Source organism: Nothobranchius furzeri, chromosome 2 (assembly GCF_043380555.1).
Source record: "Nothobranchius furzeri strain GRZ-AD chromosome 2, NfurGRZ-RIMD1, whole genome shotgun sequence".
In the NCBI taxonomy this organism is placed as follows: domain Eukaryota; kingdom Metazoa; phylum Chordata; class Actinopteri; order Cyprinodontiformes; family Nothobranchiidae; genus Nothobranchius; species Nothobranchius furzeri.
The window spans coordinates 14051962-14077664 of NC_091742.1; the positions used below are offsets into that span (position 1 = coordinate 14051962).

The 25703-nt window shown below is 44.3% G+C and overlaps 2 protein-coding genes across 2 annotated transcripts; both read left to right on the top strand.

The window, feature by feature from the left end:
- The first annotated feature begins 431 nt into the window (after window positions 1–431).
- ttll2 (tubulin tyrosine ligase-like family, member 2) lies at window positions 432–2613 on the top strand. Its single transcript, XM_054748637.2, has 3 exons — window positions 432–653; window positions 879–2149; window positions 2273–2613. The coding sequence occupies exons 1-3, from the start codon at window positions 432–434 to the stop codon at window positions 2589–2591; spliced, it is 1812 nt and encodes a 603-aa protein (XP_054604612.2). The 3' UTR covers window positions 2592–2613.
- A 9234-nt stretch (window positions 2614–11847) lies between these two features.
- Window positions 11848–20335, top strand: gpr31 (G protein-coupled receptor 31). The gene is made up of 2 exons (XM_015947744.3): window positions 11848–13367; window positions 18427–20335. Exons 1-2 carry the CDS (start codon window positions 12840–12842, stop codon window positions 18895–18897), a joined length of 999 nt encoding a protein of 332 aa, XP_015803230.1. The 5' UTR covers window positions 11848–12839; the 3' UTR covers window positions 18898–20335.
- Window positions 20336–25703: the final 5368 nt, after the last annotated feature.

Genomic DNA, 25703 nt, shown 5'->3' on the forward strand with positions numbered 1-25703 from the left:
AACTGAATACATGGTTCACAAATTTTAATTTTAAATGAGTTTTTCACAACAGTTAATGTTGGTAGGTTAATTATAAATTATACCTTTGAAACCCTAAAATTTAAAATCTTAATATGAACTATTCTAATGGATATGAAACAATTCAGGAGGGAAAAGTGTGTACAGTAATCGGCTTCATTGTATTCTAACTATACAACTAAACCACCAGTTCCTCCACCAGGGGGCAGTAGTCATACCTACAACTGGAAGAAGGTGCTAATCCTGATTTAAGATCAGAAGTGGTTTCAAATGAATTTGATCTAATCAAAGTTGAATACATTATAAATTACCTTAAATTGAACTTTATTTGCTTTCCATAATCTTTCTGAGCCTCTGAATTAAAAAAATAACCCTTTCCACCGGCTGACACGCTAACCTCGCTCCCCAGCTCCATGGCCACCTCCCTGGTGTTCCGACTTCATGATCGAGGTCCGGAGCTGCTGAGGGAAGTTCTTCTAGAGCGAGGATGGAGGGAATACGATGGGCGGAGACACGGAGAAGAAGACTGGAACCTTTACTGGAGACGGTCTACATTTCCCAGCTCAAAATATCACAACCTGCTGCCATGGCAACGCCTCAACCACCATCCCAAAACTGCTGGCATCACAAGGAAGGTGAGAAATTCATTCCTATCTGATCGAGACGGGTACAATAAAGAGTCTCATTAAATCACAAACTTAAATACTGAGGAGAAAAAAATCTAACCAACTTTGTAGACTTGTTGAGGTCTCAGACCTCTGGAGACAAAATGTTGTCACCTTTGACCTCCATCAGTTAGAATCAGGTACGAATGAATCACAAAAGGTAGATGAACTGAAGTTCTTGCTGTTCCCTGACAGGACTCGTTGGTTCGTAACTTAAGGAGAATGAGGGCAACGTTTGGTTCCTCTCTTTATGACTTCAGTCCCACCACCTTCCTCCTTCCCAAAGACTCCACCCATTTCTTGTCTGAACACAACAAGCTGGCCCGAGGACGACCGGTGTACTGGATCTGTAAGCCAGTGGACCAGTCTAGAGGTCGGGGCATCTTCATCTTTGAGGACATTAAGGACTTGGTCTACGACTGCTCGGTCATCGTCCAGCGGTATATCAGCAGCCCGTGGATGATCTCGGGCTACAAGTTCGACTTGAGGATCTACGTGTGTGTGAAAAGCTTTCATCCACTCACCGTTTACATCCATCAGGAGGGTCTGGTGCGTTTCGCCACTGAGAAGTACAGCCTCAGGTCTCTGAGCAACCTGTACGCCCACCTCACCAACACCAGCATCAACAAGTCTGGTCCGTTCTACAAATCTGAGAAGGGGAGGGTGGGTCAAGGCTGCAAGTGGACCATGAGCAAGTTCAGACATTTCCTTCAGAGCCAGCACATCAACGAGCTTCTACTGTGGCAGAGGATCAACAGCATGGTCACGCTGACCCTCCTGACCGTCGCTCCGTCCGTGCCGTCCTGTCCCAACTGTGTGGAGCTCTTTGGCTTTGACGTCCTCATTGACAGTGAGTTCAAACCCTGGCTCCTGGAGGTCAACTACAGTCCTGCCCTGAGATTGGACTGCCAGGCGGACATCTCTGTGAAGAAGGGGCTGATCCACGATCTGATTGACGTGATGAACTACACCTGGACTGACAGCTTAAGGGACAGAGCCTACCAGAACCAAAACCACAGACGGAGGCAGCCATGTTTCGGCCGCTCTTTACACGTTTCTTTACCTACCCTCTCCACGTGGAAGGGGCTCGTGGTTCAGAGGAAGAAGAAGCACAAGAACGCCTCTCAGACTCAGTCCAGGCATCGTGCTCTTGGATTTGATCACCCAAGCCTGATCCTCCCTTTTGCTGCCAGGTACAAAACAATTAACACCTCAGCTAAAGAAACCTGCACCGATCCGACTGTAAACCGGATCCTCGGCCCACCTTCGGACACTGATGTGTCTGCTGTGAACAGACAGATGGGTTCTGATGTCGACTCCTGCCAGATGAGAAAAAGCCTACGAGTTACTGAGGTCAGAAACCAAGACGACACTGAAACAGAAGCTGAGACAGTGCTCTCTGGTGAGGCAGACGGGTCAAAGTTCAAAGGATCAGGTGATTCCACATGGCTCCCAAACATTCACAGGTATCGTTTACACCCATCGAAGACATGTGTATGAATCTCAAGTGTAATTTCACCCTTTAATCATTTATTTACACAATCTAAAATGGGAATTTAAAACATTCAGACATTTGTCTTATTTCCCAGTGGGAGTCAGCAGCGTGTACAGCCTCGTGTCAGAAGACCTAAAGCCCAGAATGGTCTAGATGTTCCTCCAATCAGAGTTGGAGGCTTCATACGGACGTTCCCATTCAACACAGCCACTCTGAAGGCCTCGCAGCACAAGCTGGACATCCCGATCATCGCGCGGGAGCTTCAGAAGCTGACGAGTCAGCTGGCTTCAGGTCCATCAGACGAGACAAGGTGGACAAAACAGGATGAGATGTATGGAGAAGAGCAGTTTGATTCACTGCTGTGGGGACCCAAGGATCCTCCGCTTCTCAGTCGGAGTTTCAAACCAACATAGATCTAAGGACTGACCGACAATCCACCCGTCCACGTAGATTTATTTATATATTCTTGGTTTTGTTTGCTTTATGAAAAAATCTAGATCTAACAGATCTAACTGTATCTCTAACCTACTAAAAACATTTCAAATATGAGAAGAACTGGTACTACATTGTAGTCCCATCGACATATATATGTAGTCCTGCACAAGAACGGGTCTTTTTAAATGAAACTTCATTCATTTTTGTCTAAAACTTTGTTGAAAGTTTAAAAAAGGCCTGTTTTTGATAGAACATCTTCTATGGATCTAGAACCCCCCAAGGCACTTTAGAACACAATCATTCACACACACACACACACACACACCCTGGTGGTGATGAGCTACAATGTAGCCACAGCTGCCCTGGGGCGCACTGACGGAGGCAAAAAATGGAACAAGAACTCTTCAGAAGCCATAAAAGCTGCAAAAACACCAATTTGTAAAAATATTAGGTGCAGTTTTTTACTCTAAACTCAACATTTGAACTGATTTTTCTGTAGATGAGTTTATTTGTTAGATCCAGTCTGAGCAGTGTGGAACCGAGCGAGGGGAGGTATTAAATTACACGTCATAAATCATTTATGAGTTCAGCGGTTCGTCGACACCATCTTTTGTTTGTCTTCATCAATAATTACCGGGGTGCTTAAAGACCTCTTTGCACACACAAAGACATTTTCTGCCAAATAAAAAGCTAAATTAAATATTAAGACAAGAATCCATCAGAGGAAATGCGGGTTGCTAATGCATTTCCTGTTTCAGAGATAAATATCCAGTATTAGTTCACGTTGAAGCTCTGAAGTTGTTCTTGGATGTAATTTGCAGCTTTATCGGTGTTTGTGTCAAAGAATACATTTGGAGCCAGCGGAGGACAGCTAGCCTTTGCTTCCACCAGCTAATCCCATTAGAGCAGAAAACAAAAGGCAGAACATTTGTCGCTCGAGTGATCTCCGAGCTCAGACAGCGGCGGTTTGCTAACAGGCTGTTGAAACTAATCCGTCCTGCTCGTGGAGGTCCAGCTCATTTCAGCCTCTGGACAGTTTCTGCTGGTTCTGCTCAGACAGTACTGGTTTTGTTAATGAAGGAACGTGTAGGAAGTCCCTTAGTGATCAGGTTCAGGTTCAGGTGGAAGATGAGAGTAATTGCAGGCTGAAGGGCAGAAGGAAAGTTTGCATTAGCAAAATAAAAACACTACTAGATGTTTGTGAATGGAGAAAATCTGCATTGGAGGCACATCTACAACGGATGAACTTTTGCAGTTAATCCAGTTTCATTAAGTCACCACGAACAAAAAATACAACAATTTAAAGATAAGGAGCAAATAAAATCACCTCTGTGCTTTATAGGTAAGGATCACTGGAAACACTTTTCTATGACGGTTTCTGATTATAATACACATACAGAAATCTGACTACGTTTCTATTTTGTTTTCTTTACCAAACATAATTTATTTTATTTATCTCAAATGTTAACAACTATCATAACAAATTATTGAAGCCTTTTTCAAATGTAATTCTTTTTTCTTTTTTTGCCATTCAAATTTATATCTGTGTATCGTGTCTGCCTCGTTAAGTATAGCCACTCGGGTTACCATGGTGACCTTAACGAGTCATTTCTGGTTACCATGGTTACCTTAATGAGCCACAAGAAGCAGCTTTAACATTTCTGTCAATCTTAGATCTCTTCACATGTCCGTAGCATTTTTGTTACTGCTTAATTGGGACAGCAGCAGCTCAGGAGGTAGAGCGGGTTGTCTGGGGGAAGGTTGCAGGTTCTATCATGAATCTGACCAGAAAATTCTGCTGTTGTGTCCTTGGGCAAGACACTTAACCTGCTGCCTGCTGGTGGTGGTCGGAGGGAACGGTGGCGCCAGTGCTCGGCAGTCTCGCCTCTGTCAGTGCGCCCCAGGGCAGCTGTGGCTACATCGTAGCTCATCACCACCAGGGTGTGTGTAAATGGGTGAATGACTGATTGTGTTGTGAAGCGCCTTGGGGGGTTGTAGAACCCTAAGAAGGTGCTATACAAATACACCATTTAAGTAGGAACGGTCTTTTATTCTTGTAAAACTTTCCTAGATTCAAGTTAATTTAGTGTCCTCTTTCAATAGAGCTGCTCCATTTTTACCAGCAGTGCAATGAACGGAAGACAGGCAAGAACTTGTCCAAACATTTCCAGTAAAACCATAAAAGCATCACGAGACATGCCTGCAGGCCTGAAAGGAAATATTCAAATTTTAGTCCATGTCAGTCAGATACATTTGAGATTAAACTATCCTATAAGACTTCTGAGGTTAACAGAGACAGAGACATGTTAGACCACACCTGGCAGGGGAACTATCCCATCAGGTCAGGGGACTGGTCAGGATTCACAACGAGGATCAGTTGTGGGCTGATTTGAAGAAGCCTTAACACACCACCACTCGTCTGTAAATGTTCACACGAGTACACCATCATGGAAAATACCTGCTTGGAAAAAGATTTCCAGCAAAGCTTTGGTCATAATGAAAGAATTGTTGGGACACCACTTCCCACGTAACCAGTTTGGTGATTTACTGTTAGGAAACATTTTTAAGCCACAATCTTCACATGTGAAACTCTGCATGACCGAAAGGAAATGACACACCAAACCTGTGATACGTCCAACACGGTTGACTCCATCTGGAAAACAGCCGAGAGACATTTCACTGGGATTTTGGTGAAAGCAGGTAGGAAAGCCCTGCCCCTCCACATGGCCACAGCTCAGGTGTCGTTTAGAGAATAAATGGGTCACAGGAAGTTGAACTTTAGATATGTGAAGCAGCATTTTGACATCTTTGTGGTTTTTAGTTCAACGTTTGTTTTATTTTTCACGATTTAGGCTAAAATGTCCAGATCTTCTGCTAAAGGGAACCCATCTAACTTTTCCCTACTTTTACACACTGGTCGACACCTTTCATCTGCCGTATCTCTTATTGCTGTAGGCCTCGTGGTTTTCTCTCGAATCCCCTCAGAGCACAGAGTTCATTTCCAAAGACTTCCACTGGAACTTCGTGAATGAAGTGAGAAGGGTCTTTTTGAACTTAGCTCCAACATAAAATGCTATAAAAACATAGAAATGTACACGTGTGAGCATCAGAGCCTCCTGCTTCTCCCGGTTCAAGAAGATTTTCAACATGACTTTTATTTTTCACACAGCAGCAGTTTGTCTAAGGCTTGTGTTTTAGTTCATGGCCTCATCAGCCTTTGTTTCAGGCAGTGTCAGCTTTGGCTCTGCGATTGCATCACGATGTGTCACTTCCTATCAAAGCAACGATCTGTACAAAACAGGTGGGCTTTACTGGAAGACAAACTTTACTGGAAACTGGCTTTTTATCCGAGAGCAAAATGTCACCCTTCATCAGCTGAACTTAACAGATATTACTAGTGTTGAATGACAAACAGATCAGCTGTTAGTGCCCTGCTAACGCCTACAAAAGCAATAAACTGGTCTATTCTAGGAATAAATATCCCATTAAACCTTCGGTCAGCTGCAGACTCGCTTTGTTATACAAGTTTCAATCCGAGCTGCTCATCTCTACTTTGACAAGCAGTGTAATGAATGAAAACCAGGCAGGAACTTGTTCCAGTCTGTTCCAGTCAAAATGTGAAGAAAACATTGTGGTTTTTGATGTGTGCAATAACGTGGCTCAGGGGCAGAGGCTGCATGAAGCTGGGAGTGGCAAGCCACCCTGCAGAGTTAGGCCTCATGGCTCTGGACTTACAGAGAAACATGTGTACATGCATCAAATAAATCCAAACTCAGGAGATTTAGTGAATATGTAAATGCATCAGATGCTGCTGCTTCGCAGATTTGTATAAAGCAGACATCATTCTCTACTCAGACATGTCACATACTCTAGCTAAGTCCAAGACTTCTGCATACTCCTCGACATCTTACCCTCTTCTGGTTTAAAAATGTTTTTCAGTCCATCGTTCCCAGCGTGATATCGATCATTACTGCTTCTCTGGTTTCTGGTCCGGTCCAGAACGCTGCAATTTTCTCTCCATAGCAGCTTCAGAAAGTCTGGTAAAGCTGGGGCCCCAACACCTTCCCCATCATCAGAGATGCTGTTTTAGAGGTCATTTAAACTGAAGCTATGGAGGTTTTTCCGGAGCAGTTCAACTCAAGTTACCATGGTAACAACCTCCATTCAGACCTGGCTATCTTCACTTTGTACACCTGAAATAAAAGGATGTAGGGTAAGACTGAGACGAACCGAACTAAATCCAACGCCAGAACGATACAAAGATAGAAGTCGGATCAACAAAACTCCGAAAGTCTCTGGGAATAAAACACCAACATCAGTCTAAAACAACAGAAAACACAGAGCACGACAGCGTCCAGCCGTCAAATGTTTCAGAGAATCTTGACTCAGAAAAATGAAAACATTCCAGCTCTGTCTCGGAGTGTTTTAACAGAAATATTGAATTTAGATACCAGCTCCCTGAGATCCTGCTGAATATTCTGAATGCCATCATTACTGAATCATTCATCCAGATCTGGGATCATCCTTCCTTTTGAAGTTGGACTGAGAACATCTCTGACATCGATCCTCTCTGACAGGTTTACATGGGAATTCTGGAGGCAGAGATGGAGAGGAAGGTTTGGGAGCTTTGGAAACTGGCTGCTGCAGCTAACAGCGATCCCAACAGCGGAATGCCTGGGAACGCTGCAGAGGTGTCGAGGCCTGACTTGTGTTGTTTGGCTCTCTATGACCGAATGCTGTTGTTTTCCCACTTGATTCTGACCTTTGACCCTTTTTGGGCCTGGCTTTCTCCCTGGTGTTGTGGCTGTTTTTGTTTCCTCACAGGCTGTGGATCGAGTTTCCATGTTGAAGGTTGAGAATGAGGTTGTTCTGTCAGAAAGCTAACAAAAACTTCCTGATTTGTGTAAACCCGCTGGGAAGCGCTGGTTTGGGTGGAGCGCCACTCTAAGTTCTTGGAAATATGATGCAGAGATTATTCTGTCTACTGAAGGCATCACATTTATTTATTCTCATGACTTTTATCTCACTGGATGACTGACAAAAACTTTTTAAAACACGGTTTTGGTTTGATATAAATTATTTTATGGAGGTCTGTAGCGGTCACACTTTATAGCGTGATGACTGCAAATTAATTATGACCAATAAAATGTGATGATTCCATATAAAAATGAAACATCAACCTGATTGATCTTTGAAGTTTAATCAGAAGATTATAGTTTCTTTTACCTGTCCATGGACCATAAACACACTTCATATTAATTCAGACAGAGTCAGGTATACAGTCAAAAAAAGAATTTTATTCTTTTCTAAACTAAGGATTATAATGACAAGACACGAATAATGAGATGTGATGGAGTGGATATGCGATGGTGGAATGTGATGTGTAGGTGGCGTGATGTAAGCTAGATGCTTATCAGAATCTTTGTATTTGAAATTATGAAATCTGAGTGTAAAAGAATTTGTTGTCTGCTATAAACTACAGAGTTGATTATTAATAAAACAGCATCAGACGCAGTCTGTTGTGTCTACGAACCCTGGGGGAGACCCCCTGCAGATCCAGACTGTCAGAAGTCTGATGGACCTCACGGCACCTGGAGCCGGTAGATTAGCTCCGATACGACCCGTCCAGTCTTGAGATGTCTCCAGGTCACAACAGTAGCTGGAATGCTTGTTCGTGTCCAAAGTGGATGTGGCTCTTAGGGAGCCGTCTGGCTGTGTCAGCTTGCAAACAGGTTTTTGACTGTATGTCAAAAGAGATGTCTCAAGGATGCCTGTCCCGAACTGGCCGGTTCGGAACTCCGCTAGAAACTGAATTACTCGGGAAGTAATTCTTGTTTTATCAAACTACTTTGTTCTGATTTCTGGCCAAGTTTGGCCAATCAGAATTTGACACATTTCTGAGTATTTACCAACATCCCTCAGAAAGCCACGCCCTCCTCAGATACAAAGATGTTTTTATCACTGTGAATGAGAATGTCTTGAAACACTTATGTGAGGTGAATCTTAACCTTAATTTGTATCTTATGAAGATGTGTATGAGTGTAGATAATGATTAACTTGTTAGTCAAACACATACTGATCATAAGATCTGCAATGGATCATTGTAAGAGCAACATTCATTTCAACTTCATTGATTTAAGCACAGATTATTCAAACATTTCATTTAAACATCTTGTTCATTCATCACATATGATTATTTAACTTAAGAGTTGTAAAGTCTTGTAGGACTCGTGTGGATTCACTTTTTGTTCAGTGTGAGGAATCCAGCAGTCTGTCTTTTAGCAGAGAGAGAAGGGCTTTTGCGGGAGACCTTGACAGTTTATTTATGTCTGCGTTGAAGGACAATAAGTGAGCAAAGGGTTGATCTGTGCGTCTGGATCCTCCAGATGGTGCAACCTTGACTTTGCAGCTCTGGCGTGTATGAAAGGTTATGCTGTGTCAGTTCGATGGTGAAAATTTACCCTTTTGATTCATAACAGGTCCAAAAAAGATTTCTGAGTTTGAAAGTCATAATTATGAAATTCTACATCATAATTATGACTTATTCAATATCATTTAAAAATCCCATTTATGGGATCCAAAGTCAGAATAATAGGATTGTTATAACTTGACTGTCACGTAACTTTTAAGGTGATAATTATACGTTTTAATATAATATTTCTGACTTTAAAGTTAATTATAGCTTCAAAATCAAAAATTTCAAGTTCTAAATTATAAATGAGTTGTAGTCATAATTTTAATATTAGATTTCTTTTCTAATAATTATGACATTAAAACTCATTTGTGTAAAATAGATTTTTTTTATGGCTGTCAACGTGATAAATACAAGTTTTAATGTCAACATAATGCTTTTGAAACTCATAACTGATTTTTTATGACTTATAAATTGATAAATATGACTTCAAGTCATTATTTTACTTTAAAATCATAAATTTGACTTTGAAAGTCAAAGCTTCAAAGTGTTTGGGGTCCAGACGTGAGCGATCCCACAGCCAGAACCAGTAAGTGTTGGTGAGCTAACAGCCTGGGAACAGAAGTTTGATTATTTATCTCCTCAGCAGGCTGCATACTTGTGCTGTCCTCTGGTTCTGCAATAAATAAACTATTAGATGATCCAATAGTTTGGTTCAGCAATCACACACTGGTGCTGGTCTTAGGGATATGAAGAGTTACGGGGACTTCTCCCTCCCCTTCTGTTTTGTGAATCAAAACTTTCTGAACTGCTTCTGCGCTCGCCTGACTGGCAGTAAAGATCTAACAAAACGCTGCGATAAATCACAAAATGACCAAAAATATTTAAATAATCATTGTTTTTACAGTAACTCAACTAATATGAGACTCAAAGATGTACAAAAATACCAGATTTAACCAAGGTGAGTTAAGATTTTTAGTTTCTTTTGGGAACTTGCATGTCTGAAGTTTTACTTCACCCAAAAACATGCCTGGGTTCAAGCTAAGCTTAAGCCAGAGTACAGTAAAGCATCTGAGCATGCTGGATAAGTTAAGGACTGGTTTTAAATAATGTAGAAGAGGTGCAGATGGTGAAAATGTTTGTTTCTCTTACAAGAAAAAAACATGTTTTAATATCAAATTCCACAAAAACGAATCAGTTCCAGTGATTTTAAAGTTGAAGAGCCATCCTCGTGGGAGGTGGTGAGCTGCAGCGGTGGCTGCGCTCGGGAACTTTTTGGTGGTTTAACCCCCCAGTCCAACCCCTCAAAGCTGAGTGTCAAGCAGGGAGGCGTTGGGTCCCATTGTTAAAGTCTTTGGTATGACCCAACCAGAATTTGAACCTTGATCTTCCAGTCCCAGAGTGGACACTAGACCACCAGGCCACTGAGAAGTTTACGGGATAAGAAGACTAGTTTCCATCTCTTATTTTTTTTACTCTCTTGCACTGGGTCAAATGGACTCCAGGTGTTTTTTCTTTTTTTTTTTCTTCTTTTTAAGTGAGCACCACCTCACCTCTGCCACGTGAACCCCAAGGGGTAAACCATCCACCATGCTTAACCATCCCGTCCTGGACGGGTCACCCGAGTGGGTTGTGAGTTCACCGTTTATTGGTTGTTCCAAATAAACTTTTAGATGGAGCCTTTTGAGGGTGAACTATAGACGAGTATTAAAATTGTCGTTGTCGTCGTCTTCCTCCGCTTATCCGGGTCCGGGTTGCGGGGGCAGCATCCCAACTAGGGAGCTCCAGACCGTCCTCTCCCCGGCCACCTCCACCAGTTCCTCCGGCAGGACCCCAAGGCGTTCCCGGACCAGATTAGAGATGTAACCTCTCCAACGTGTCCTGGGTCGACCCGGGGGCCTCCTGCCGGCAAGACGTGCCTGAAACACCTCCCCAGGGAGGCGTCCAGGAGGCATCCTGACCAGATGCCCAAATCAACTCAACTGGCTCCTTTCGATCCGGAGGAGCAGCAGTTCTACTCCGAGTCCCTCCTGAATGTCTGAGCTCCTCACCCTATCTCTTAGGCTGAGCCCGGCCACCCTACGGAGGAAACTCATTTTGGCCGCTTGTATCTGTAATCTCGTTCTTTCGGTCATTACCCTAAGCTCATGACCATAGGTGAGGATTGGGACGTAGATCGACCGGTAAATCGAGAGCCTGGCTCTCCTTCTTCACAACGACAGATCGGCTCAGCGTCCGCATCACTGCAGACGCCGAACCAATCCGCCTGTTGATCTCCCCGATCCCTCCTACCCTCACTCGTGAACAAGACACCGAGATACTTAAACTCCTCCACTTGAGGTAGGACCTCTCTCCCGACCCGTAGTTGGCAAGCCACCCTTTCCCGGTCGAGAAACAGGAAAAGTCTTTCTGAGCTTTTGATACATTTAAACTTAAATTTTAGGGTCATGAAGCCGGGCTGGAAAGTGTTCCCGTCTGAAACCCGTTCCTGTCTGGACTCGCTGTTGGAGTAGCAAAGGCGTTCGGAGCATATAACTACCCCCCACCCCCTGTAAAGGAAAAGTTCCTCCCTCAGGATGCAGCGTTCCCCACAACTTCGTTTACGTTTCCATAGAAGAATCCAGAGTATTCTCCCAGTAACTGATAATAACTTTTTGCTTTCCTTGACGTTAGATGTGCTACTACTAGTTTATCTGTTTAATTATAGATCCACTAGGATAAATACAGTAAAGTTTATCTCTCACCCAATAGAATATTTACTAAGAAATCACAATATAACTATAGACACATTACTTTGTCTTTGTCTGTGTGTGTGTGTGCGTGCGTGCGTGCGTGCGGGTGTGTGTGCCTGCTCAGTCTTCTCGATCCCCAGTGAGTCATGGAGGATGGCTGCTTATACTGAGCCAGGATTCTCTGGAGGTTTCTTCCTGTTAAAAGGGAGTTTTCCTCTCCACTGTCGCTTTATGCTTGCTTAGTATGAGGATTGCTGTAAAGTCACTGACACCATTGCTGGGTTCCTTAAATAGGAAACATTATTTCTGATTGGCTTAATGAACTGACCTGAATTGGAATGTTTATTATGTGAAGTGCCTTGAGACGACTCTTGTTGTGATTTGGCGCCATATAAATAAAATTGAATTGAATTAACTCCCAGGGATCCACATCAGCGTGCTCTGTGGACTTGCTTTAAATATCTCACATCTACAGGGGACACATTTGGGTTTGAAATCTCTAAAGCAGAGATTTACATGCAGATATTCTCAGACAGACGTAGCCGTTTCCTCCGTTTGCAGCAGGGAACACAGATCCGCTTGGCTGTAGGAGGAATTCTCTCACACGCTCGTACAGTTGGCCTCACTCATTTCTGCCTTCTTGTCCTGACTTGTTTCAGACTCCTGCTCTTAGAGCTCAACTCTGATCCAACCAGGTTTGAACGTCCTGTACAGTAGCTTTACACACAATCAGTTTAAGAGTATGTCATTTCAGACCTCTCCAACAGGTTTGCTGCTTCTGAACCACACTGGAGCGATGGGGAAAGAGCAGCTGGTGACTCACCTCCTCAGACATAAAGGAGGAGCTCTTGATCTGAGGCTGAGCTGGGACTGGAGGAGACGTCTTTTACTCGACCTGAACACTGACAGGAGAACTTCCAGGACCGCTGCTGACTCTGATAGAACAGGACAGAAAACCTCAAAGGATCTGAAAACATAGGCGATCTCACAGAGGGACAAACAAAAGGAAAAAAACTCATCCAACAGAAGTTTGGGCACATCCTGGACTTGTTCTGAGGTGTCTTAGATTAAAAACTGAAAAAATGGTGAACGAAACAGCAAATCAGACAGTTGAGGCCTGTGAAGCCACAATCGGAGTACTCTATACGTTCTATGCATCGGCAATGATTGTGATTTTTATCTTGGCTTTGCCTCTGAACGCATCGGTCCTGCATCTCTTCATATTCAAGTTGAAGTTCTGGAAAACCAACCCCAGCAATGTTTTCCTCTTCAACCTGTTGCTGGCGGACATCCTGCTGCTCTTCTGTTTGCCCTTCAAGGCTTCTACCTTCATCAACGGAGAGCGGCGGAGCAGGAACGAGGCTGCTTGTAAAGCCGTGCTCTTCGTGCTGTTTCTAAACCGCGCCGCCAGCATCGCCTTCCTCACCGTCATCTCCATCGATCGGTACTACAACGTGGTCAAAGCCGGACAAAAGAACCTCCTGAAGATGCTCAAGAAGTCTCCTTACATCTCCATCTTCATCTGGCTGCTGCTGCTTCCGCTCACCACCCCGACCATGCTCAAGGACTTTGACTGCTGCAGCAGCTTCAGTGAGGGAACTCTGGTAGAGGTAATTCAATCTGAGATGTTTCATTTCATGCTCTGGTGCAACTAATCCTTCAGCAACACCGAGTCACACTCGAGGCAAGTCAATCACCCCTAAATCTATTTGAATCACATCCACTTTTCTTTTCATGAACAATATTCCAAAACTGTTCTGATGACAATGCTGGCATCTGAAGTGGAGTCATTCTCAGCTATGCTATCCTGAGAAGTAGAACAGAGGCTGAGCTAATGTCAGAATGTGGAAACAGATTTATTTCTTTAAAAAAAAACTGATTTTAGACGAGGAACAGACGAGTCTGACTGTTTTAAAGGCTTTTGTTGCTTCAACACAAACACAGACAGCCAAAGCACCGATGGGCTGAAACTGAGCCTCTGTATGAAAACAATGTGTAACAAATACATACGGTAAACAAATTATATTTATTTAGTGGGCAGAATGAAGCAACAGTTAACTTCTTTCAAAAAGGGAATGTACCAAACCAGAAGCTGTTAAAAGTAAGGTTTGAGCCAACAGCTAGTCACAGTGGGACCAGTAAGAGTCTTTAACAGGTTACAAAACATTGTGGCTCTTAAAAGATAAATGTTAGTATCAGTTATATTAAAGTGGTGTAAAAATCCTTCTTGATGTCTTCATTTTTATAAAATTTGTAAAAAAAAAATAGTTTAACTCGTAGGTCGCCATTGTTGTTAGCGTTGCAATGCACTCTGGGTAGTGACGTCAAATGGTTGTACCTCGGTTGCACCGGCCGGCTTTGGGACCCTGTAGTGACTGTTCAGCGACACAAACATGTCATCTGTTCAGCCTTTTCAGTTTGAACCAGAGTGAAACATTAATGAGGACATCACTGACCATGTTTCACAAAACGAACATCAACATGAAGAGCAAGAATTCAAATCAATTCAATTCAAAAATACTTTATTAATCCCAGAGGGAAACTGATTGCTGTAGTAGCTCAGGATAATAATAATAATCAAGTCGTCAAAGAGTTGTTGTATATACAATGGCTGTTGGCAGGAAGGATCTCCAGTAGCGGTCAGTGTTGCAGCGAAACTGAAGAAGCCTCTGACTGAAAACACTCTTCCGTTGTCGGACAGTCTTGTGAAGAGAATGCTCAGGGTTGTCCATCATTTTCTTGATTCTCTGGAGAATCCTTCTTTGCATTATCTCCTCCAGTGGTTCCACAGTCGTCCCCAGAACAGAACCAGCCTTATTTATTAGGCTGTTGAGCCTTTTCAGGTCCCTGCTTCTGATGCTGCTACCCCAACAGACAATGGCTGAAGAGATTACACTCTCAACAACAGACTTGTAGAAGATCCGTAGCATCTTGCTACAGACACTGAAGGACCTAAGCGTCCTCAAGAAGTGCAGTCTGCTGTGTCCCTTCTTGTAAACAGCTTCACTGTTCTTTCTCCAGTTCTGTCTGTTGTTCAGGTGAACTTCAAGGTATTTGTATTCCTCAACCACCTCCACTTCTTCTCCCATGATGGAAACAGTGTTTGACTCCTCCCTGTTTCTTCTGAAGTCTAAAATCATCTCCTTTGTTTTGTTCACGTTCAAGGTCAGGTGATTGTTTCCACACCATGCCACAAAGCACTCCACCAGCTCTCTGTACTCAGCTTCCTGTCCATCTCTGATACACCCGACAACTGCAGAGTCATCTGAATATTTCTGTAGATGACAGGTCTCTGATTTGTACTGGAAGTCTGAGGTGTACAGGGTGAAAAGGCATGGTGAGAGTACAGTCCCCTGTGGTGCTCCAATGTTACTGATCGCCTGGTTTGATGTGCATTTCTTCAGCCTCACAAACTGTGGTCTGTTTGTCAGGTAGTCTTTAATCCAGGCGATAGTTGAGGCCCCCACCTGGCAAAGCACATCAGGCTGGATTGTGTTAAATGCACTGGAGAAATCAAAGAACATGACCCTCACAGTGCTGCCTGCTTTGTCCAGATGACAGTGGATTGGTTGAAGCAGCTGGATGTTGGCATCTTCAACTCCAACTCCATGGCAATAAGCAAACTGCAGCGGATCCTGATATGTCGCTTATTCAGTCTCTCCAGGACCTTCATGATGTGGGATGTCATGGCAACCGGTCTGTAGTCGTCATTGACTGATGGGCAAGTTTTCTTTGGAACTGGAACAAGGCAGGATGTCTTCCACAGGACTGGAACCTTCTCCTGGGCCAGGCTGAGGTTGAAGAGGTGCTGCAGATTCCCACAGAGCTGCTCTGCACAGGCCTTCAGTACCCTGGGGTTGACACCATCTGGACCTGCAGCGTTGTTCCTGTTCAGTCTCTCCAGCTGCCTCTTCACCTGACTTCTAGAGACAGATAGGTGGGAGGGGGAGGTAAATGGGGCAGCAGCATCTCCTGACTTGGTTGAAGACAGATTTATAGAACCAGAAGAGTCCATGACTGCGTTAGAGGACAAAAGAGATGGCGTGTGACAGGAAAATGTTGGATCAGAGGAGGATAGGATGTCTGATTGGCTGGGGACCGGTGAGGAGGATGCTGGGTTTGTTCCTGAACTGACCCTATTGAAGAACTTGTTCAGTTCATTGGCTGTGTCCAGGCTGCTATCTGTGCAATCCTTCCTCTGCTTGAAGCCTGTGATCTTCTTCATCCCTGACCAGACATCTCTGATATTGTTCCTTTGTAGTTTGTTCTCCAGCTTCTTACTGTATGCCTCCTTGCTGTCTCTGATCTTGATCTTCAGTTGCTTCTATATACTCCTCAATAATTCCCTGTCTCCCTCCTTGAAGGCTCTTTTTTCTCATTTAGCAGATTCTTCAGTTCACTGGTGATCCAGGGTTTATTATTAGCGAAGCATCTCACTGTTCTGGTGGGTATGATGTTGTCCACACAGACGTTCATATAGTCAGTGACACATCCAGTCATGGCATTGATGTACTCTTCATATCCTTGGCAGAGAGTCATCCAGTCTGTGGTCTCAAAACAACCCTGCAGGGTTTCGTCAGCATCCTGTGACCATTTTCTCACAGTTCTTCTTGTCACAGGTTGCCTCTGAACAAGTGGTTTGTATTCTGAGCAGAGACAAACAAGATTGTGATCTGATTGTCCCAGAGGAGGTCTTGTTTTGGACATGTATGTATTCTTTACATTTGCATAACACAAATCCAATGTCTTGTTTACTTTGGTGGAGCAGCTGACAAACTGTTGAAATATTGGAAGTGGAGCAGAGAGCGAGGCATGATTAAAATCACCAGATATAGCCACAAATGCATTGGGGGCCGGATTTGTAGCTTAGCGACAACAGAACCAATGGCATCACATGCATTTTCAGCAATGGCTGACGGTGGAATATAAACGGTCTCTTGGCAAATAATATGGGCGACAACTTACTGCCAAGAGTTCAACATATGGGCTGCAGAGATGACATTTCACTGAAACATGAGCTGGATGGCGCCATCTGTTGATGACAAGCACTGCCACTCCACCTCCTTTTCTTTTCCCGCTCCTCTTCAGATCTCTGTCTGCTCGTACAGTTAGGAATCCTGACAGAGAGACGCTGGAATCGGGGATATAGTCCTGCAGCCATGTCTCAGTGAAACACATAGCACTACACTGCCGAAACTCTGGCTGAGTCCTTGAAAGGGCTTGGAGTTCCTCCATCTTGTTGGCCAGTGATCTCACAAGGCCCATTATGATCGATGGAAGAGATGGTTTGAATTTCCTCTCTCTCTGTCTCTATTTTGCTCCCGCTCTGCACCCACGTTTCTTGCGTTTTAGCTCATTTGGGATTTGTGCCTTCAGTTGAGGTATTATTTCAGCCTTTCAAATGTTAATCAGCTGCTGCCGATTGTAAACCAGCTTGTTGCCATGGTTACGTATCACAACACATGCTCAAAAAGTGAAAAAAGTGAAAAAATAGCAGTAAAAATCCTCCAAGCTTCACAGCACCAGAAACCGAAAAGTAAAATGTCCAAAAAATACAGATTTTCTTGAGAAACTAGAAGAAAAAATGTCCAAGAAGGGCGCGATGAAGCGAGAGCAGGACCAAAAGCGTCTCCATGGTATTCCAAAGGGAAAGAGCTCACCTTTTTGTCAGCAGAAGTTAACAGTAAGCTATTGTGTGACCAAACTTATTCAATTATGAATGATTTAGGAGAATTTTAGCATCCAGAGCTGCCGTGTGCTTCATAGATGATTAGGATATTCATTTAAACAACTTTAATCATTTCTGCAGATATTATATATGGGGACAACACTGAGTTGCTACACTTACTGCTTGTTTTACTGATGAGAGAGGGGCATGTTCAGCTTCATCCGTGACGAGGGTCGTGTCCGATGGTTCGCTGAACGTGACACAAGCGGCAGCTGCAGGAGCGGGTTGTCGGCTCAGGAGAGCGTCCAGCGTCTCTCGTCTCTCCGAGGGCGTTTAAGCTCCTTGTGTGGGAAAATGGTTGCTAAAGCCTTTAGTTTCCACCTTCTCTTATACCCAGCCGCTCTGGTGAGCTCTTTAAGTAGTTGTGGTCGACTATAGGCCTCAATGTTGGGAACACAGCCACGGATCTTTGAGAAGTTGTATCCGTCCACAGGCATCTTCCCACTGCTTTCTCCTCTTCTTGCCAGTGGGAAAGCTGTAAACTCACATCACTCCCCTTGTTGCCCTCTGACTGCAAATTACATCCAAAAGCAGCACAATGCGGCATTTTACTTCATTATTAATACGGTGAGCGTGTAAACAAACACTAGCGTCAATAGCTATTCCTCCAAGTGCAACCAATATACGTCATCACCCCCAGAGTGTATTGCGTGCAGAAAACATGGCGTCCTACATATGTCCAAAAATGTACTAAATATTATAAACTCATAAATAAACTGCTATATTTTGTGTGTTTCTAACAACATACTTTGGTACAACAGAAAATTTGTGGCTTATTAGGGCATGCATGTCCTCATAGCCGGAGTTCCATTTAAAACCATTACAGCCTGAAAAGAAAATTATGTTGCTGCAAATACATTTTAGAGTCATGATGTTGCCACAGCTGCCATGATGTGAAGATTAAACTGACATATAACGGGACCCTTTCTTTCCGATTTTAGGATGTGGTGGACATCTTGAGAGAGATAGTGTTCTTCAGCCAGATCGTGGTGCCCTTCGTCATCCTGGTCTACTGCACCGTGTGCATCGTCAACCGGCTCCGGCGGAAAGGAGTTGGGAATAGGACCAAAGTCAGGAGAGCGGTCTTGCTGGTGACCATTGTAATGGTGGTCTTCTCCCTCTGCTTCCTGCCCTGCGCCATTGCCAGGATGGTCCTGCTGGTCGTCAGCGACCAGAAGCTAAACGAATCCGTTCTGGATAAAGCAGCCGAGGCCTTCGACGGACTCGTGGTCCTTTCCTACGTGGACTGCTTACTGGATCCACTGGTCTACTGCTTTGGCAGCACCAAGTTTAAGGAACTTTACATCTCCACTTACTTCCCCTGCTTGATGAAAGGAACCCAGACACAGAAAGAGAGAACTTCAGACAATGTGGCTTTAAATACACGCAAACAAGTGGAAAAAAGGATGTGAAGTTTAGAAATGCTGCTGTGCAGACAGAAGAAAGGGGACTCTCTGAAGGGAGACCAAATAAAATATAATTTAACGTTATACAGATGCAACTACAGAGGGGTGGATGCAGATATTAAAGATCAGTTGAAACCTGAAAACATTTTCTCTTTGAACTGTTTTGTGTTCAAATGAAAGCGCTTCTTGAGGACACGTGTTTCAAGTTTGAACGTCTGTTTAGCTTCACCCTGCAAAATGAAAATATTATAAATCAGTATTTAAAGAGACAATGTGTAGATTTTACCATTAATTTCTTGAAACATCCATCAAAAAATTGTTGAAAATGAATGACATGAAGCCCAGTTGTTGAAAAAATGTGGAGGTTTCATAACATATAACCATAAAACCAGGTCTAAAGTACATGGGAGTGGGTCTAAGTCTCTGGGCAATGCCATAATAGATGCCATGTTTCCTTCTATGGGAGCCCATGAGGACAAAATGCATTTACTGATTTGTAACAAACAGTTACAAATTTGTAGTCATTTTTAAATGTAGTTTTACACATTTACCTCATCATCTGTTGCCAGTGATAAAAGGGAGTCTGATGTGCTTGTTATTTTGTTAAAGTTTTCACTTCCCAAGGCTTTTTCACCCTGATGGGCATCCGTTGGTAAGGTCTTACTCCAACACAAAAATACTGCTTCATTGCAATGATTTATATATCTACTGTTCCCTATCAACAGGAAAAATACACACTGTCACTTTAAGGGTGGGCGAGTACTCTGACAGTACCATTAAATCTGACGACATACCAGGACCCAATGGAACATTTTTAATTTTATCCCAGATTCCACTTTGCCAGATTTCCAATTCCATATTTCCATTTGTTCCATGTTTACTAAGCTAAAAAGGTGTAATTATAAAGTGAATTAATAGTAGTTCAACAGAGAAATTGCCACAGAATCCAAACCAATCAAATCCAGTCTACTTTATTTATAAAGAGCTTTCACATGTCCAAAGGGACAAACAAAGCGCTGTACACCAATAAAAACAGACATACATAAAACCATCAAAACACCATAAAAAATTCCCAAGTACACTGAGCAATCCAGACCAGTCTTGTTACTGCAATCAGATAAGATAAATAATCTGAGCGAGACCGCCCGCCTAATCCCGACCTCAGTGTCCAAACGCCAGCGAGAACAGATGAGTTTTTAGTCAGCACTTAAAGCGATCAAGTGATGTTCCTGGTTGATGTTGGCTCATTCCAGAGCCTTGGTCCCAGCACGGCTCCCACAAGATTTCAACACGTACCTGAGCACTGTTAATGGTCCCTGGTCAGCTGACCAAAGGGAACGCGCCTGGAGGATTGAAAATGCTCTCGGGTTGTTTAACTTTTCTGAATATAACCAAGTATTTCTCTGCACAATTAGGTGTTACTGTGTTTTGTAGTTGATGTTTACGAGAGGACATGAGACAGACGAGTTCCTGCAAATAATGAAGTTTATCAGCTTTTTCTACAAGAATAGCTGCTGCAGCAAATTAAAATAAACTTGCCTCAACCCTTCTCTCCAGGCTCAGGGCAGACGTTCTACCACCAGGCCCCTGAGAAGCTGCAGTGTTTAGCACAAAGCATCCTCATCTGATTGAAAGAGCTAACCAGCCTGGGGATGATGGTCCTCAGAACCAGCCACTAGTACGAGGATTTCCACCGTTCTGTGTAAAAAGTATAACAGCATGGTTTTAGCATGAGCCATGATCGCATCGTCATGGGTTACCAACACGGGTTAGAACGAGGCTCTTTCTCCAAACTGAGGTCATTCAAAGAGCTTTCTACAACAGGTGAGATATTAAAATGTTCCACAGACAATTACTACCAAACATCTCTGGGATTCAGGCAATAAAATAATTATATTTAAGAAAGAGATTGAACTATGATTAACTCATCAAATAAAAAGTGAGTAACATTGTGTGAACATGTTTACACACATGTACATGTTTTATTCGGCCTCATGCACCTTCATGTTCATATTTTTCAAAGCGTTGGTTTGTCTAAGTATTTATGTCAGACAGCACAAGAAAACATGTCCTTCAAGTTAAGAAATAAGTCAACATGTTGCTAAAATGTATAAAAGTTCTGTTCCAGGTTAATGTCCCGCTTCTGTTTTGATTTTACTGCCACCTAGTGGCACAAACTTCAAACTACAAACAACACGGCCCCTCCAAACTGGAATGATGACCGAATTATCTCATAACGTGTGCTTGGTGTGTTTAGCCTAAATGTTGCACATTAGTTCCTATAACAACTCTCAGCTGTCACTGGTATTCTAAAGCGCATGCTGCCAAACAAGAGTCTACACGTTACTAATGTGAAGTCCTTGACAGAGTCGTTTATATCTGTGGAGGTGGAGGCTGGTTCCCAGCTCTGACCCTGTCGATCTGATAGAGATGAGTCTGCAGCAGGAGCGTAAAGATGTGATGCAACAACAGGAGGTCCATGACATGACTGACTTTGCAGACCGTTGCAGAATTAATGCGCCAAAGCTTTTGTGCAACCTCATCGTGCAACCTCATCGTGTGTCCAGACTGAAGTGAGAGGAACCTCGTCGTTACCCTGCAGAAACAGAAACTTTAAATCATTTGCTGTCATTTGTCGGTGAGGCTAATTTAATGTTTGACTTGAAAAGTACAATCTGTTTAAAATGTGATTAGCTCCAAAGGAAGTCTGCTTTGCAATAAGTCATCCATGCTGGTGTGGTTTGGATTTTGGAATGAGGGTTTTGAAAGAAGGCTTAGAACCCTGTCAATGTTTATTTCAAATCCCAACACGAGTGGAGCGTAAGCCTCATCTCACAAAAACATACTTAATGGAGGGGTAGGAGATTTTTTTTCTGGAAAATTTTTGCCTCATTGCTTGAGATGTTCTTTACATATTGATGGAAACCAATAAATTCAACATTTTGTCACTAAAAATGTTACTTTTTATTCGCTTCCAAAGACATTACCCTTACTTTTACTTCCAGGCTCCGCCATGATGAAAACAGAAAAACAAATTTCTTCTTCTTGTGCTTTTTATTGACAGTTGGCTGTTCAGTTCCTCTTTTGATGAGAATGGCAGACTAATGGCATCACGGGCGCGTTGCTGCCCCCGTCAGGTCGGTTGTATAAACAACGCTGCTTTATCTTCATATTTGAGACCCGCCACTGTGGCGTGTGCATTGTGCCAATAAGCCCGCCACTTCATCAATTTACCCGCATTTAGCCAGTGGCCCCTGATTCCTGCACTAATCATTTGTAATGGAATTTAAGGAACTCCAAAATTACACAAACAGAATGCTCCGCTTAGACCAATAGTAGACAGCATTGGTACACCAACATATGGCAGAACCATATACAAGCTGGAAGGCTTCGCCATGGTTAACACCTTATCAGCCACCCTTTACGCTACGCAGATGACATACTAGAGATCATACCAACAGGAAAAACAAAGACACTGACAGAACACCTGAATAATATCAACGACACAAGCAACATAACACTTATGAGGAAGAAATAGAAGGCAGCATAACTTTCATGAACATGAAAGTAAGCAGACAAAAATATGGGACCCTGTACATGAACACATACAGGAAACCAACACACACCGAGCAAACATAATAACAGTAGAACGAGACTGTAAACAAGAGGACCAACACATAAAAATGCTTTAAAAACCTGTGGATGCCCAGCATGGGCAATAAACAAAGGAAAACAACAACAGGAAGAAAAGAACAACAAAAACCAGTGATAACTCTTCCATACATCAAAGGCATAACAGAAAAAATAATAGCAACAATGAAAAAACACAACACAAGCAGACCTACAAAACCAAACACAACAGATAGAAAAAGACTAGTTCAGCCAAAAGATATCAGCAGAACATGAGTCCGGAGTCATCGTCGCCTTTCCTTTTTCTTCCTCCGCTTATCCGGGTCAGGTTCGCGGGGGCAGCATCCCAACTAGGGAGCTCCAGACCGTCCTCTCCCCGGCTTTCTCCACCAGTTCCTCCGGCAGGACCCCAAGGCATTCCCGGACCAGATTGGAGATGTAACCTCTCCAACGTGTCCTGGGTCGACCCGACACGGGGGCCTCCTGCCGGCAGGACATGCCCGAAACACCTCCCCGGGGAGGCGTCCAGGAGGCATCCTGACCAGATGCCCAAACCACCTCAACTGGCTCCTTTCGATCCGGAGGAGCAGCGGTTCTACTCCGAGTCCCTCCCGAATGTCCGAGCTCCTCACCCCTAAGTCTGAGCCCGGCCACCCTACGGAGGAAACTCATTTCGGCCGCTTGTATCCGCAATCTCGTTCTTTCGGTCATTACCCAAAGCTCGTGACCATAGGTGAGGACTGGGACGTAGATCGACCGGTAAATCGAGAGCCTGGCTTTCTGGCTCAGCTCCCTCTTCACCACGACAGATCAGCTCAGCGTCCGCATCACTGCCGATGCTGAACCAATCCGCCTGTCGATCTCCCGATCCCTCCTACCCTCACTCGTGAACAAGACCCCGGGATACTTAAAACTCCTCCACTTGAGGTAGGACCTCTCCCCCGACCCGGAGTTGGCAAGCCACCCTTTTCCGGTTGAGGACCATGGTCTCAGATTTGGAGGTGCTGATCCTCATCCCAGCCGCTTCACACTCCGCGAACCTACCCAGCAAGAGCTGAAGGTCAGAGCTGGATGAAGTCAGGAGGACCACATCATCCGCAAAAAGCAGAGACGAGATTCTCCTGCCACCAAACTCGACACACTCCACACCACGGCTGCGCCTAGAAATTCTGTCCATAAAGGTAATGAACAGAACCGGTGACAAAGGGCAGCCCTGGCGGAGTCCAACCCTCACCGAGAACAGGTCCAACTTACTACCGGCTATGCGGACGAAACTCACGCTCCTCTGGTAAAGGGACTGAATGGCCCTTAACAGAAAGCCACCCACCCCATACTCCTGGAGCGTCCCCCACAGGGTGCCCCTGGGGACACGGTCATAAGCCTTCTCCAAATCCACAAAACACATGTGGATTGGTTGGGCAAACTCCCATGCCCCCTCCATCACCCTTGCAAGGGTATAGAGATGGTCCATAGTTCCACGGCCAGGACAAAAACCACATTGCTCCTCCTCAATCTGAGATTCAACTATCGATCAGACCCTCCTCTCCAGTACCTTGGAGTAGACCTTTCCAGGGAGGCTGAGGAGTGTGATCCCCCTATAGTTGGAACTCTCCCTCAGGTCACCCTTCTTAAAGATGGAGACCACCACCCCGGTCTGCCATGCCACAGGAACTGCCACCGATGACCACGCAATGTTGGAGAGACGTGTCAACCATGACAGCCCCACAACATCCATAGCCTTGAGATACCCAGGACGAATCTCATCCACCCCCGGGGCTCCGCCGCTGTGTAGTTGTTTGACTACCTCAGCAACTTCTGCCCCCGAGATTGGACAGTCCATACCCAGGTCTCCCGGCTCTGGTTCCTCCTCGGAATGCGCGTAGGTTGGATTGAGGAGCTCCTCAAAGTATTCCTTCCACCGTCCGACTATAGCCTCAGTTGACGTCAGCAGCTCCCCGTCCCCACTGTAAACAGTGTGAGCGAGTTGCTGCCTTCCTCTCCTGAGGCGCCGGACAGTTTGCCAGAACTTCTTTGGAGCCGATCGATAGTCTTTCTCCATGGCTTCACCAAACTCCTCCCATGCCCGAGATTTTGCCTCGGCAACTGCCACTGCTGCACCCCGCTTGGCTATCCGGTACCTGTCTGCTGCCTCCGGAGACCCACAGACTAGCCACGCCCTGTAGGCCTCCTTCTTCAGCCTGACGGCTCCCCGAACCTCTGGTGTCCACCAGCGGGTACGGGGGTTGCCACCACGACTGGCACCAGCCACCTTACGACCACAGCTAGCAACAGCCGCCTCAACAATCGCAGAGTGGAACAAGGCCAACTCGGAGTCTATGTCCCTCACTGCTCTCGGGATGCGGTCAAAGCTCTGCCAGAGGTGGGAGTTGAAGACCGTCTTAACAGGTTCTTCTACCAGGCGTTCCCAGCAGGCCCTCACTATGCGTTTGGGTCTGTCAGGTCTACGCGGCATCTTCCCCTGCCATCTGATCGAACTCACCACCACCTTCGTCCTCGGTGTTGGCACCAGCACAGTGAACAGGTTTCAGGAAAAGTTCTTCAGATGTTGTTGAGGAGCCTCATCACTTTGATCAATGCTTTTTAGTGGAAGTACATCAAAAACCAGCCAGAACAAACGGAGTACAGCCTAGTTTCACAAAGACTTCAGCTCAGCATGCACCAGTTTTTGGTGAGTAGGTGGAGACGAAATTATGAAAAAACTAGAAAAGGTTCAGATGGAATCAGACTGAATTTAGACTTTTGGTTGAAACTGCAAAAGAGCTGCAACATTCCTGTACAGGTGCAAGTTTTTATCTCACAACTGAGTCATAGAGTCTTCATTCATTTAATCAGATGTCAGCTCAATCCTCCCACAGGTGCTTCACATTTTTCCACTTGGATTAATGGACAATTGCACCTTATAGTAGTGATTGTGATCGATGCCAGGACTTCTTCGTGGTAAAAGAGACGGGTGGTTTATATTTGGAATAATATGGAAAAAGCTTAGTCATGTTTTCATTTTTACAAGCAAGATGTGTTCCTTTTGTCTCATTTAGGAGCTGCTAACCAGAAAAGAAGCTTCTCAGTGAGCTGAGCTCGTTTAGACCACACCTCCAGATAAGAGCCAGTTCTTCCTCTCTGATGGATCATTTGCAGACTCGATCCTCTTTGGGTGCTTTCTC

Excerpts from the sequence above, each read along its gene's own strand:
- ttll2 (XM_054748637.2), top strand. The coding sequence starts at position 432 with ATGGCCACCTCCCTGGTGTTCCGACTTCATGATCGAGGTCCGGAGCTG. Across the intron at positions 654-878 it reads CTGCTGGCATCACAAGGAAG|GACTCGTTGGTTCGTAACTT; the intron begins GTGAGAAATTCA and ends GTTCCCTGACAG. Across the intron at positions 2,150-2,272 it reads TGGCTCCCAAACATTCACAG|TGGGAGTCAGCAGCGTGTAC; the intron begins GTATCGTTTACA and ends CTTATTTCCCAG.
- gpr31 (XM_015947744.3), top strand. The coding sequence starts at position 12,840 with ATGGTGAACGAAACAGCAAATCAGACAGTTGAGGCCTGTGAAGCCACA. Across the intron at positions 13,368-18,426 it reads GTGAGGGAACTCTGGTAGAG|GATGTGGTGGACATCTTGAG; the intron begins GTAATTCAATCT and ends TTCCGATTTTAG.